Here is a 15,424-nt window from a genome sequence, read left to right as displayed (position 1 = left end):
ATTAATTAATTTTATTTATTTTTGCCGTGTTGGGTCTTCGTTTCTGTGCGAGGGCTTTCTCTAGTTGTGGCAAGTAGGGGCCACTCTTCATCTTGGTGCGCGGGCCTCTCTTGTTGCGGAGCACAGGCTCCAGATGCACAGGCTCAGTAGTTGTGGCTCATGGGCCTAGTTGCTCCGCGGCATGTGGGATCCTCCCAGACCAGGACTCGAACCCGTGTCCCCTGCATTAGCAGGCAGATTCTCAACCACTGCGCCACCAGGGAAGCCTGTCAAATAGTTTTAATTACTGTAGCTTCATAATAAATCTTGATATCTCTTAGTGTAAGTCCTCCAATTCTGTGTTTCTAGATCAGGGATTTTCTGTGAAGGCTGAATTGTAAATATTTTTAGGCTTTGTGGGCCATGTTTGGTCTCTGTCAAATATTTTTCTTTCTTCCTTTTTCTTTCTTTCTTTTTTTAACCTATAAAAATATTTTAAAAATCAGTCTTAACTGGGTTTGGCCCTGGGCCGTAGTTTGCTGACCCCTGATCTAGATTGTCTTGACCATTCTTGGTCCTTTCTGTTTCCCATATAATGCTTAGAGGCAGCTTGTCAGTTTTCAAAAATACGCTGGAATTTTGCTGAACATTGCATAGACTCTATTGACCATCTTGAGGAAGAACTGACATTTTAATAATATCAAGGCTTCTGATCAGTTATACCTATTTTTGATTAGTTTTAGGATTGGAATTGTGACCTCTTCCATTCTGTAGCTGTCTTACTAGGTTTAACAAGGGACTATGAACACCATAATTTTTCTTAATGCTTCCATTTGCCATGGCTTTTCCTGTTTATAGTGATTATTTCTGTTTGGAATTTTGATTTTAGGATCTTGGTTATACATATTAGAAAATGGCATTATTTCACATGAAAACTAAAAGGGCAGGAATTTGATTCCAGAATTTAAAATCTTGTAATTACCGTGGTCTACTGATGTGAATGTGTTTATATATTGTGATAATCAGACATTATCTTGTTTAAGGGTATTTGTATTTCTGCATCCCTCTTAAGTTTTTGTACCCAATTTGGAGTATATTTTTTGTATCAAGTTTTGAAATTTTTATACCTAGTTCTAATGGTTTCATACCTAGTTTTAGGGGTTTTATTTTTTAGAAGTTTATGAAATACCTAACTGTACAAGCAAAAATTTTCAAAATATTTAAACACCAGATGTTTGTCTTTTTTTCTTTTCATCTAACCAATGTACAATGCATGTGTTTTTGTGTGATTGTATTTAGTGGATGTATACTACGTTTGTACTTTATTTCCAGTACGTTTTTATACGTTAAAAAGGTCATAGTAGTTCATTGTGTTGATGTAAAGATGGCTTATTTTCGTACATATGTTTAATATGAGTATCTCTTAATATATTTATTCCAAAGGCCTAAAAGCTCTTTACTTTTATAAATCAAAAAGGTTTTGATAGTCTGACATTTTTAACATCCTTGAACTTTGAAAAATTTGAAGTGCAGTATTGATAACTAATTTCCATTTATATGTAGTGTTGAAAGTATATTTCAATTGGTTTAACATATTCTGACTCCCCAAATAAAAATAAAATGATGACCCTTGGCTCCTGGTCAACAATTAAATCTAAAAGCAAAGCACCCTACCTTTTCATAAACACTGCATATTATATATGCAGGCATGAGGCTTACAGAAGTGAGTTCATTACGTTTTACAACTTTTCCACCATGTTCACTTCTTCTATATCTTTACATCTTTTAGTGCCTTCTGCTTCCTTTATCCTTTCCTCTGGCCTTTGCCTATGCTCTTTTCCTTGTTTGGAATCCCCTTTCTGTCATTTTTTGCTTATCAATCCCTACTTTTCCTGCCCTGGGGATGGCACTTCTGTAATTATGTGTCGAGATCTTTCAGTGAGTCAGACATTGGGGATACTTAAGTGAGCAAGACCAACATGCCCCATATTTATCAAATTCTGTTCTAACTGTTGATTTACTTGTTTCATTCTTCTTATGGACTGTGAACTCCTTGAGGTTAGGTATCAGTTTATTTCCAGCACTAACACAGTACACGACAATTAGTAGGTGTTCAATAAATGTTGCTTACGCCAGAATGTCTTAGTTACGGGTAAAATTCTCAAGGCGTTCACAGTTTAGTTAAAAAGCAGTTCATTCATATTCAGAATTTGATTATAACACTAGCTAACATGTTGAAAAGTGTTCTTATACAGACTTGTGTATTATATATAGTCTTCTCTTATCACTTATATGAACTAATAATTGCTGAATTCAGTACAAAACAGATGACTTTACATATCTTTAATGACCTAAGGTGTTATTTCAGACACTTTGAATTAATAAATGTAACTTCAAGAAAAGGAACCAAATCATCACAAAACCTGAAATGGCATACTTCTTTACCTTCATAAATATGTGGTCTTTATCTTTAGCATTGCAACGTACCTTTTTTTGGGGGGGCTGCATCACGCAGCTTGTGGGATCTTAGTTCCCTGAACAGGGATCGAAGTGGAAGCTCGGAGTCCTAACCGGGAGTTCCCTGTGACATGGTTTTGACAAGCACCTGGTCAGCTCCTTTCCTCTTTGTCCAACAATAGCTGTGTCAAGCCTTCACTATTCTGCATAGACCATCTGTGCTAATGTTGCTTTCTCTGTCTTAGCAAACATCATTATTTCTCTTTGTATCTTTCATTTAGCTTCCTGCTTCACAGAGATAATCAAGGCTTTCAGGCCCAATGAAACTCACTTCCCGGCCTTACCATTACTTAAGTTGCCATCCTAATCTTTCTCGTACTCTCAGAAGAAGCCCTTTTCCTGGTTAGGGCTAACACTCTCTGTGTGTCTTTTAAAGAAATACATTTTACATTTTTATCAAAGTGATACACACACTTGGTTTTTTAAAAATCAAGAGAAACAACCACCCACTGCCCCAAACCACCCTAGACATATTTCCTAATGACATCTTTTAATTCTTTAGCTGTTTCTTTTGGTAGTTACCTTCATATCACTAAATAATGTGTTGCTACTTTCTTGACTTACACATGTATACTTACACATTAGATACTACATGTTTACTTCCTATTCTGATAGATAAAGGTTTAGTTCTTATACTGTTCTCTAACTCCATCTGCCCAATATATTTATTTCATTCAGTAAATAATGTTCATAGAGGTAAACAGTGTATTGTGATTACATTTCCTTTAGCATAATAACTTTTTTAGAATTTCTAGTTGCCTTTCTTCTTGCAACATCTTTTTTAAAAAAATATTTATTTATTCGGCTGCATTGGGTCTTAGTTGTGGCACGTGGGCTCTTTTTGTTGAAGTGCATGGGCTCTTAGCTGTGGCACACAGGCTTCTCTAGTTGTGGCACACAGACTTCTCTCTAGCTGTGGCATGCGGGCTCTCTAGTTGTGATGCGTGGGCTCCGTAGTTGTGGCACGTGAGCTTAACCCCTGGACCACCAGGTAAGTCCCTCTTCTTGCAACATCTTTAAAATAATCCTCCAACTCCAGACTCAAAAGCAACATCTCTTTTTCTCTTGAGATCTCTCCCCCAGATTCATGCATTCTCTTGCTTTTGCCTGGGCTGGTTGGCTGGTTTGCTGCTTTCAAGATCTGTCATATGGCTGTTACTCCAGCATTTCCCTTGACTCTCCTTCTAGATTGGATTCACTGTTTACTGAATCTCATGGCTTCCAGTTTGTGGTTTAGTGCCTCCTTTTCCTGGAGTGCATGCTCAACTAAGAAATTGTGGGTTGGAGTTTCCTGAGCCCTTGCATGCCTGAAAATATTTTAATCTAACCTCACACTTGATTAGTAATTTGGATATATAATTTGAGGTTGAATATATTTTTATTATAATTTATGTAAACTAAAAAACAAAAGAAAACAAAAAGTTTACCCATTTTTCCCACCTCCACACCCTGCCTCTGGCAACCATCAGTCTGTTCTCCATATCTATGAGCTTGGTTTTTTAATTAATTAAAATTTTTTTAAGATTCCAAATATAAGAGAGATCATATAGTATGTCTTCCTCTGACTTATTTCACTTAGCATAATGCTCTGCAGGTCCATTTATATTGTTGCAAACGAAAAGATTTCATTCTTTTTTGTGGCTGAATAATATTCCATTGAATGTATATACCACATCTTCGTTATCCATTCATCCATCAACAACATAGGTTGTTTCCATACCTTGGCTATTGTAAATAATGCTGCAGTGAACACGGGGTGGGGGGGAGGTGCATATATCTTTTTGAGTTAGTTTTTTCATTTTCTTCCAATAAATAGAAGTGGAATTGTTGGGTCATATGATAGTTCTATGTTTAATATTTTGAAGAGCCTTCATACTGTTTTCCATAGTGGGCTTCACCAGTTTACATTCCCACCAGTGGTACACAAGGGTTCCCTTTTCTCTGTATCCTTGCCAACACTTGTTATTTCTAGTCTTTTTGATAATAGCCTTTCTAACAAATGTAAAGTACTATCTCATTGTGATTTTGATTTGCATTTCCCTGATGATTAGTGATGTAGGGCATCTTTTCATGATGTCTTCTTTGGAGAGACATCTCTGTATCTTCTTTGGAAAAATGTCATTTGTCTGTTGGAAAAGTATCTATGATCTTTTGCTCATTTTAAAATCATATTGTTTCTTTTTTTGCTGTTGAGTTGTATGAGTTCTTTATATATTTTGGAATTAGCCCCTTATCAGATACATGATTTGCAATATTTTCTCCCATTCAGTAGGCTGCCTTTTCATTTTATTGATGGTTTGCTTTGCTGTGCAGAAGCTTTTTAGTTTGATGTAGTCCCACTTTGTTTTTGCTTTTGTTGTTTCGCTTTTTTTTTTTAAGTAAGCTTTTTTAAAAGCTTTTATTTACTTTATTTATTTTTGGCTGCATTGGGTCTTCACTGCTGCACTCAGGCTTTTCTCTAGTTGTGGCGACCGGGGGCTACTGTTCGTTGAGTTGCGCAGGCTTCTCATTGTGGTGGCTTGTTGCATAGCACGGGCTCTAGGTGCTTGGGCTTCAGTAGTTGTGGCACACGGGCTCAGTAGTTATGGCTTGCAGGCTGAGTAGTTGTGACGCGTGGGCTTAGTTGCTCCGCGGCATGTGGGATCTTCCCAGACCAGGGCTCAAACCTGTGTTCCCTACATTGGCAGGCAGATTCTTAACCACTACACCACCAGGGAAGTCCCTGTTGCTTTGCTTTTGATGTCAGAATCAAAAAATCATTGCCAATGGGGCTCCCACTCTTCTTTTCATTTTGGAGACATTTCTCAAATATATTGTGATCTCTGGTTGTCCATTTATGTTTAAGAGTGGGAGACACTGAAGCTGATTGGGAGCTCTGTGCATATGTGGGGGGCTAACCAATTGTCAGACTTTGCTTTAAGTGATAGGGCAAAAAACTGCTAACGCTACGGGACCCTTAAATTCAGGCATTTAGAGACATTCAAGACCAGAGAAAGGCTGATCAGTGGTTCTGAATATAGATTTTAATTTACATAATTTTAGCCCCAAGTCTTACTTGTCTTTCCCCAGCATCCCTGGATTCTGAGAATCCTGACCCTCTCTGGGTTTCTGTGGGCAGGCCAGCCCCATTTTGATTGTAACCTTCTCTGCTACCAGCACTCTAAACTGCGGCTTCTTCCTGTTCCATATGTTACCACTCATGTTTGTTCTTTGTCTTCCAGAATTTAAAAACAAAATCCTCATCTACTGGTAGCCCCTTCTCTCTGTTTATAGTGAGTTTATGTATTTTTATTTATTTATTTTTTAAATGTTATTTATTTATTTATTTCTGCATTGGGTCTTCGTTGCTGCGCGTGGGCTTTCTCTAGTTGTCGCGAGCGGGGGCTACTCTTCGTTGCAGTGCGCAGGCTTCTTATTGCGGTGGCTTCTCTTGTTGCGGAGCACCGGCTCTAGGCACGCAGGCTTCAGTAGTTGTGGCTCTTGGGCTCTAGAGCGCAGGCTCAGTAGTTGTGGCGCACGGGCCTAGTCGCTCCACGGCATGAGTTTATGTATTTTTTAATTTCTTGCGATGACTATATAGTGTCAACTTGGCTGGGCTGAAGTACATTTTCCAGCCGTGTTTCTTTCTTTCTTCTATGTTTCTTATTAGGGTGGGTCACGGGAGATTTTTGTGTCTAACATGAAACATTTATCCCTGGTCAACCTGAAATTTTCTAACCCTTTCCCCAGAAAAGATTATAAAGCCCCTTTTCTGTCTTTGGGGAAATCGTCATTCTCTAGCTGGTTTACATCCCCTCTTTGATATTCTGTAACTTAAATTCTGAGATATAAAGCTATCTAGTACTAATACATCTTACGTTAGATGATAAGGAAGAAAAATCAATCAAAAACATTTGACTAATAAATATATACTTAAACATTTAATATCAAACGTTAAGGAAGAAATATTCATAACTATCACAGCCCGTATTTCAGCAACTGGTCATGTAATTACAGTTGGTATTTATAACTTGCCTTCTTCCTCTACTTAATCCATATTCCCTTTAGTCTCAGTGAGCACCGCAGCTGGTCTTGGTTCCTTGTCTGGTGGAGTGACCCAAACCTTCATTTTTGAAAGGTCTGAGCTATTCTCAACCCTGCCTGAATTGAGTTATTTTAGTTTTCTGTTGACTTTAATCACAGGACATGGAAGTACTAAGGGATGTCCTAGAGGATCTCCTCCATTCCAGACATATTCCTCACCCTCACTGTGTAGAAATAACCCAATTTCCCCTTGAATGACAGGATTAATCCCCCCCAGCCAGTACAGTAACTCCCTTTTTTGCTTGTTGATTCAGAACCCAAAGTGGCCAGATGGCAGTCTGAACTGGAGTTTAATAGAATCATTGTTGTGTCCCCTGATAGAAGCATTCTCCCTTTGAAACTAAGACTTCTAGATCACCAAAGACTGATGTCACAGGGATGGGAAGTTAATATTTTGCTGAAACCGAATTTATTACTCTCATTTATTTCCCTAACAAATGAAAGAAAAACCCTTCTATTTCTCATTAGAGGCATGAAAGGCATCACTATCACCGAAGCCAAAAACCTTGGAACCATCCTAAATTCTTCCTTTTCCATTATTTTAATCCCACCTGTTAGAAAATTTATCAGCTTTACTTTCCTTCACATCTCTCTTTATCTCCTCCTTTACATCCTCATATCAATCACTGCCTTAGAACAGACTTCACCTTCACTTACTCAAATTGTAGAGACAATCTACAATTAGCTTTTCCCACTTATCCATTTACTACTTTTCTGCTAGAGAAATCTTTTAAAAATCACGTCATAGTTAGTGGCTCTACGTGCTTAAGGTAATTTCCAACTCCTTACCCAGCTGAATTAATTCACCTGTTGTAACAGAGATCCAAAGTCACATGGCTTTAACAAGTTAGAAGTTTATTCTCTCTCGGGACTTATATGGTGGCTCTACAGTGTTAAGAATCCAGGTTCCTTCTGATTTGTTACTTTACCATCTCTTAGTATGTTGGCCTTATCTACGTGGTTCAGGATGCCTCACCACCATGTCAGAGCCAGCATGAAAAAGAAAATGGTGAAGAGAAGGATGTGTTCTTCCCTTTAAGTTTACAACCTGGAAGGATGTGTAAATCATTTTCACTCTCAGCTCATTGGCCAGAACATGGCTAAACGTTCCAGCTGCAAGAGAGTTTGGGAAAAGGAGTTTTTAGTCTGGCTATCCTTATGTCTAGCTAATAATGGAGAGGCTCGATTACTGTAGAAAAAGGGGGAATGAATATTGGAGGTGTACCAGTAGTCCATGCCACCGAGGTATACGAGGTCTTCTGGAGATTGACCCTTGCCTGCCTCTTTACCTTATCTCTTAGTGTGCTGCTTTTCCACTCCTTCTCCTTTCCTAGGTGTCCTAGATTTTGTTTCCTCTTTCTTTCTGCCATGCTAAACTGTTTGCCAAACATGCTATGCTGGTATGTGTTTCTCTGCCTTTCCTCATAATGCTTCCTTAGCCTGAGATGTCCTTGCCACCCACTGCCATCATCTCCAATACTCTCTGTTAACCTGATCTCTGAGAATTTGTTTTTCAAGAGTTAACTTAAGCATCTTCTATGATATAAAGCCTTTATTGGAGAGCACCACCTTCACCCTGGTAGAACTAACCATTCTCTCCTCTGTTGCCCTTACTATATGCAGATAGACTTTAGTCATTGTACCTTTTGGCAGTTATTTACACTTAGATTCTTTCTTTTCCATTGTAAACCCTTTGAGGGTAAAGAAGACATTTTATTCATGTATCCCTTGGATGTGGCATAGTGCCTGACAGAGGATATACACTAAATATTTACCAAATATGCAAGTGGGTCCCTAGCAAAAATATCTCTGTCCGGATTTTTAAATGTCAGGGCATGCTCTTAAGACATAGCTGGCTGCTGTTTTTTCAACTTTTTGTCAATTAGTCAAGATGATAATGTTAGCTCCAACAATATCTGTAATCATCCTATATTATCTTGTTAATTGTTTCATATTTAGTTTTTAGTTATAATTTAACTCTAAAAGTACTTTCAGAATTCTACGGGACTTTTTTTTCTGTTTGAAATGAGTGGCCTTTTCTGTCTACTAAGGCACAATATTTATAATTGCTTTTGAACAATTCAGTATATCAGTGACTTGCTGCAGGAGATTTGTCCTGAGACCTTCTGAGCTCTGCCACCTTAACATACTGGTTCTAAGATATAGATATCTCAGGGTTTGTTTAATGACTAAGAGTCATTTTTGTAAACAGATACTAAGGCAAGATTGCCTTAAATATTTTTACATGGAGAATTTTTTTTTTCTGCTTTACTGTCTTGAGTAATATCTTTTGTTTTACTTGTAGATTTGATGGTCCTCGAAGATTTGAGGATTTAGGGTCAAGGTGTGAAGGACCGAGACCCAAAGGGCCTCGTTTTGAAGGAAATCGCCCCGATGGGCCAAGACCCAGATATGAAGGTCACCCAACAGAGGGCGCTAAAAGCAAATGGGGAATGATTCCCCGGGGGCCAGCATCTCAGTTCTATATTACCCCCAATACATCCCTCAGTCCTCGACAGAGTGGACCACAGTGGAAAGGCCCCAAACCAGCTTTTGGACAGCAACATCAGCAGCAACCTAAGTCACAAGCAGAACCAGGAAACAAAGAACCATTAGCAGACACCAGTAGTAACCAGCAGAAGAATTTTAAAATGCAATCAGCTGCATTTTCCATTGCTGCAGATGTAAAGGATGCCAAGGCGGCTCAGTCAAATGAGAATCTAAGCGACTCTCAACAAGAGCCACCTAAAAGCGAAGTCTCGGAAGGGCCCATAGAGCCTTCTAATTGGGACCAGAATTCTCAAAGTATGGAGACTCAAATGGACAAAGCCCAAGCTGTTACTCAGCCTGTACCCCTTGCAAATAAACCTGTACCTTCTCAATCTACTTTTCCCTCAAAAACAGGGGGGATGGAGGGAGGAACAGCAGTAGCAACATCATCATCACTAACTGCCGATAATGATTTTAAACCTTTGGGTATTGGTCTTCCCCATTCAGAAAACAACCAAGATAAAGGGCTGCCTCGGCCAGATAACAGAGATAATAGGTTAGAAGGCAATCGAGGCAGCAGCTCATCTTACAGAGGTCCTGGGCAAAGCAGAATGGAAGACACACGGGATAAAGGACTAGTAAATAGAGGTCGAGGCCAGGCAATCAGCCGTGGCCCAGGGCTGGTCAAGCAAGAAGACTTTCGTGATAAAATGATGGGTAGAAGAGAAGACAGTCGAGAGAAGATGAGTAGAGGAGAAGGCAGCCGGGACAGAGGGTTGGTGAGGCCAGGAAGCAGTCGGGAGAAAATGCCAGGTGGTCTGCAAGGCAGCCAGGAGAGGGGTAGAGCTGGCAGCCGAGAAAGGGGACCACCTCGGAGGGCTGGCAGTCAGGAGAGAGGACCCCCTCGAAGACCTGGGAGTAGAGAGAGAGTACCACCCCGAAGAGCCGGGAGCAGGGAGACGGGACCACCTCGAGGGCCTGGCAGTCGGGAAAGGGGTCTGGGAAGACCAGAGTTTGGTCGTGACAGAGGTCCATTTAGACCAGAACCAGGAGATGGTGGGGAAAAAATGTATTCGTATCACCGAGATGAGCCTCCTAGGGCAACGTGGAACCATGGAGAAGAGAGAGGGCATGAAGAGTTCCCATTAGATGGTAGAAATGCTCCAGTGGAACGAGAAAGACTTGATGATTGGGATAGAGAGAGATACTGGAGAGAATGTGAACATGACTATCAAGATGATACACTAGATTCCTATAACAGAGAGGACAGGTTTCCGGCACCATCTCGATCTCACGATGGAGATAGACGAGGCCCTTGGTGGGATGATTGGGAGAGAGATCAGGATATGGATGAGGACTACAACAGGGAAATGGACAGGGACTTGGACAGGGATGTGGATCGGATTGGAAGACCTATGGATATGTATGATAGAAATTTGGATAATGAGTGGGACAGAGATTATGGGAGACCACTGGATGAACAAGAATCACAGTTCCGTGAACGAGATATTCCATCTCTTCCACCTTTACCACCCCTCCCACCTCTTCCACCTGTGGATAGATATCGGGATGATAGATGGAGAGAAGAAAGAAATCGAGACCATGGGTATGATCGAGATTTCCGTGATAGGGGTGAGTTGAGGATCCGAGAGTACCCAGAAAGAGGAGATACGTGGCGGGAAAAGCGAGATTATATTCCTGACAGAATGGACTGGGAAAGAGAACGATTGTCAGACAGATGGTACCCATCTGATGTGGATAGACATTCCCCCATGGCGGAACATATGCCCTCCTCACATCATTCTTCTGAAATGATGGGGTCGGATGCAAACTTAGACTCTGACCAAGGCCTTGGAGGGGTAATGGTTCTCAGTCAGAGGCAGCATGAAATCATTTTGAAAGCTGCACAAGAACTGAAAATGCTTCGGTAAGTTAACTACTTAAGATCATTTCTTTTAGTCAAAACCGCATTCAGACTGCTCTTTTTAAAATGATGTGTTATATTTGAATGGAATCATTTTTTTTCAAGTTCTTATTACCACATGATTTTAATTTTAATTTCTAGTCACTGAGTGCTGTTTTAGGGTAGGATGGATATTTAGGAACTGTATTAATTATAAACTTATGTCCTGAAATATGAAAATTTGATAGCCATTCTTGGCTTTTGTAGCTATGTTGCCGACGTGCCATGCCTGTGATTGTTTCAAGTTCAAACTTCAACTTTCCAGTGCTCTGGATTTCACAGAGCTCATACGTAAAATCCCCTTTTTCCCCTGAGGCAGTTTGCTCTTTGGTATTAGATCTGATAGACTTCATATTCACTAATCTTTGGTATAACTTTGGAAAGTGCTGGAAGGATTTATATTTTTCTCTGTTGAAGCTAAGAATGGTTTACCTGGAAGCAGCCTCAGATTTATCTAACTATTGATTCTTTCTTTTTGGGATGTTTTATCTTTCATTATAACTAGAAGCAGGTATCTCTACTTGAGGATGTTACTTGTTTCTACATAATCAAATATTTTCTTTGTGAGATGGAGAATAGAATTTGGATTTCTTGATTTACAATCACCCAACTATCTATAGGTATCTACATAATGCTTCCCATTAGTGGCAGTAATAATAAAAGCTAACATTTATTGCACACTTACTATGTACCAGGAACTGTACTAAGTGCTTTGTATGTATTAATTCATGTAATCCTTATACCAACTATATCCTGAGATGAGAATTTAGGAGTCACTGACAGATTGCAATGCGAAATTACTTTTTGAGTAATTTCTTAGGAATTAGCAGTGTTTTGTGAAAATAAATTAATGGTTAGTTGTTTGTTTGTTTGTTTTTTAATGGTTAGTTTTTGATATATTCCAATGTATTGGTTTTTTTTCATTTTTCAATTCTGGTCTACATTTGTGGATTATGCTGATTGAAATTATAACTGAAGCTTTATGACTAAAAAAGTATAATGAGGAAAAATACCTGTAAGTAAAGATGAAAGATCAGGTGCCTCAGGAAACAAAACAGATTTCTGTGGTCTATAGAAGATACACTCTTAAGAGATTTGACTTTTCCAGATTACTCCTGAAGAAAGTAGTAAATGTGGAAAGTATGCTATAGAACATTTAGCTATTCTCTGTTCACTTTTAAATTATGGACACCTTTAATTTAACACCTACTGTGTGCTGATAATTTAGCATGTATTATCTCAATCCTCCTATCTCAAATCCCTATCTCAAAGGCCTGCAAAGATAAGCAGTAGTATTCCCACTTCACCAAAGACACTAAGGCTCAGAGAGTACCACTTGGCTACCGGAATTGGTAAACCTAGAATTTGAACCCAGTCTCTAAAATCTATGTTGTTTATGGAGAACACCAAGCTGATTGGTGTTACTAAGCTGCCAAGGTTTCTTTCCTTTCCTTTTTGAAATCTCCTTTTCACCCGTTATTGCTTTGTATAGAAATGCTGGATACAAGGTGCCTCATCATCCTTTTTTTAAAGCTCTTTCTAGGCCACATAATAAAACAAAATATATGAAGTGATGGGTAAGAGTGGTCATAGTTGAATACAAGTCAGTCACGTTGTATTGGGAAAGTCATAGTATGATTTACATGAGGCAGAAAATAATCTTTTTTTATACTTGACCCTTACTTTGTGTCCATTTGGGTCATTATACTTTACAAAATGGTAGGGAGAAAATTGGAAAAGGTCTGAAGAGGTTGTGGTAGATGTTGTATGTGTTTACTGTGGGCATTGTAAGGAAAAGTGAAGGGAATTTGACCAGCGATTTAAAGAAAAACTGGAAGAGTTAACATAATTACTCTTTAGGAGTATGAAGTGTTGTTTTTAAAGGTTTAGACTGACAACTGTTCTCACTGTATCCAGCAGGGGCTGTAAACTAAAATGCCCACAAGAACCAGGCAGGTAACTAAAATGAGTGAAAGCGGGCCAGTGTAACTCTACTGGGTTTGGTGAGGACTGTGGCAAACTGCTTCATCTAAAGCGGGCAGCCACTACTCCACTGAGCCGATTGTTGGCATGTGGGAATGTAGGCCCAGTGTCTGCAGATCTCTTTAAAATTTGAATTTATATGGAAAAATATATTATTTTGCTTTGTAAGTAATGGCAGCTAGCTCAGATTTTAAAACTAATATGGAAGCTAAATTTTAAAAAACCTTTTTATATATTCATATATATCCAAATACATTGATATTTGGCCCATGTGCCACCATTTTGCATCCTCTTATCTAAAGACTATTGAACAAAAAAAAATAGCAAGAGAGATTTTTGTTGGATGAAAGAAAAACATGACAAGTAGGTGAGATATTAAAATAAACTAAAGAGGCAGGTTCTAGAATCGGTCCTTGAAGATCTTCAATAATTTATCATTATTTTATAGGTCGTAGATGACTGATCAGTTAGTTCATAAAGGCAAGAGAGTATTACCCTGGAGATGTTTTATGGGCACTGCAGAGGGTTTGAAAAAAGGTTTTAGTTTCCTTTTTTGTTCTTCAATATTAATTATAGTTATTTAGGAATGGAGAACATATGCCTTATGTACAATGGCAATTTTATTTGTTTACAGAGAACAGAAAGAACAGCTTCAAAAGATGAAAGACTATGGGTCTGAGCCACAGATGCCTGACCATCTACCACCCCAGGATTCGAGATTGCAGAATACATCTTCAAGACCTGGAATGTATCCGGTATGGGAAAATATGTGCCCAGAAAATGAAATGGTTCTTACTTTGTATGTTTGTATGTCATTTGATTTTTTTTTTTTGTATTACAATAAGTATAAATTTCCTCTATAAAAAATGTAAATTTTGGAAAAGTAAAAAGCTAGTGGTAATGGACCTTTGAAAATATTATGAGTATGGTCGAAAGTGTGACAGAAATGCTTTTTCCCCCAGGGTTTGATAAGTACACCAAGTACACCTGAACTATATATATGGCTTTGTGTTCACAAAATTGTAGAATTTTCCTGGTAATCCTTTTTGTTCAAATAGTCCTGTTTTCCATTTGGACAGTGTAGGGACTCCCTGTGAGCCCTGCTCATGTGAGCTTCGTAGTCTCCCTGCCTCTTCAGGCTACTAGCCTTTAGCTAGGGAAGGGGTTGAACATCATGCCCCAGTTCAGGCAGTGAAGCTACGCTAAAGACTTGTGTGATTAAGCTCTCCCCTTGTTGTTGCTGTTTTCGTTTTACCTTTAAGCCAGTGATGGGCTTTAAAAACGTTATCATGCAAATATAAGTGAGAGAGAGAAAAAAACACTGCTGAACCATTTCATCAGATTAACTCTTCATTTCTCAATGTTCCCTTCCATCCTAATCTAACACACAACACTCGGATGTAATTGTTGATGTCGGCAACCACCATGATGTTGACTCCCCAAATCATATCTCTTGGCCTGTGTATGCATCCATCTGCCTACAGGGTTTCTCTCTGGGTGTGTCTCCTGCCAAACTCAACATATTTAAAATGGAGCTCATTACCATCCTCCATGAAAACTTGTTCTTTCTCCTCATTATCACCTAGTCACCCGAACTTGAAACCTGAAGCCAGCCCTAACTCTTTTCTCTGTTCTAACCTTCTGTGTTCAGTCATTCTGTTGATTAATTTTACTATCTTTTTAATATTGTTCAAGTATTCTATCCTCCACTTCCCTACAACCTCAGTTCTAGCCTTTGTCAGTTCTTGCCTAGATTATTTCAGAAACATCCTAATTCATCTCTCTCCATCTCATTCGCCTCTGATCCATTCTTCATTCTGCTTCCAGAGTGATTATTTTTAAAATATTTTTTGAATCAGATTTTGAGTTATAATTTACATATGTTTTAAGCCCACAGTTTGAGTTTCGACAAATGTATACCAAAAGATAAAAAAAATTCCCACTGCCCCCAAAAGTTCTCTCATGCCACTTTGTGGTTAGGACTACCCTACACTCTACTTTAGGCAGCACTGATGTGACTGCTGGCCAAAATAGACATTTTATGTCTTTGTCTTTTTTTTTTTTTGCCTGCATTGGGTCTTCGTTGCTGTGCACGGGCTTTTTCTAGTTGTGGCGAGTGGGGGCTACTCTTCGTTGCGGTGCACGGGCTTCTCACTGCGGTGACTTCTCCTGTTGCGGAACACAGGCTGTAGTCATGCAGGCTTCAGTAGTTGCAGCACGTGGGCTCAGTAGTTGCGGTACGTGGGCTTCAGTAGTTGTGGCATGTGGGCTCAGTAGCTGTGGCGTCGGGACCTAGGGCACATGGGCCCTAGGGCACAGGCTCAGTAGTTGTGGCTCATGGACTTAGTTGCTCCGTGGCATGTGGGATCTTCCCAGACCAGGGGTTGAACCCACGTCCCCTGCATTGGC

The 15,424-nt window shown here is 39.3% G+C and overlaps 1 protein-coding gene across 4 annotated transcripts in view; it reads left to right on the top strand.

The window, feature by feature from the left end:
* The window catches only part of YLPM1 (YLP motif containing 1), a 68,188-nt gene that overhangs the window by 22,128 nt on the left and 30,636 nt on the right, over positions 1 to 15,424 (top strand). For all 4 annotated transcript variants that reach the window (XR_013827257.1, XM_079914258.1, XM_079914257.1 and 1 more), the window contains exons 5-6: positions 8,885 to 10,996; positions 13,650 to 13,770. Coding sequence is in view for 3 of the 4 variants with exons in the window: in XM_079914258.1 (XP_079770384.1) it covers positions 8,885 to 10,996; positions 13,650 to 13,770 (2,233 nt within the window). In the remaining variant the exon portion in view is untranslated. The remainder of the gene's footprint in view (positions 1 to 8,884; positions 10,997 to 13,649; positions 13,771 to 15,424) is intronic.

This window comes from Stenella coeruleoalba (genome assembly GCF_951394435.1).
Source record: "Stenella coeruleoalba genome assembly, chromosome: 2".
Taxonomy (NCBI): Eukaryota; Metazoa; Chordata; class Mammalia; order Artiodactyla; family Delphinidae; genus Stenella; species Stenella coeruleoalba.
This window is presented reverse-complemented; position numbering and strand designations above follow the sequence as displayed.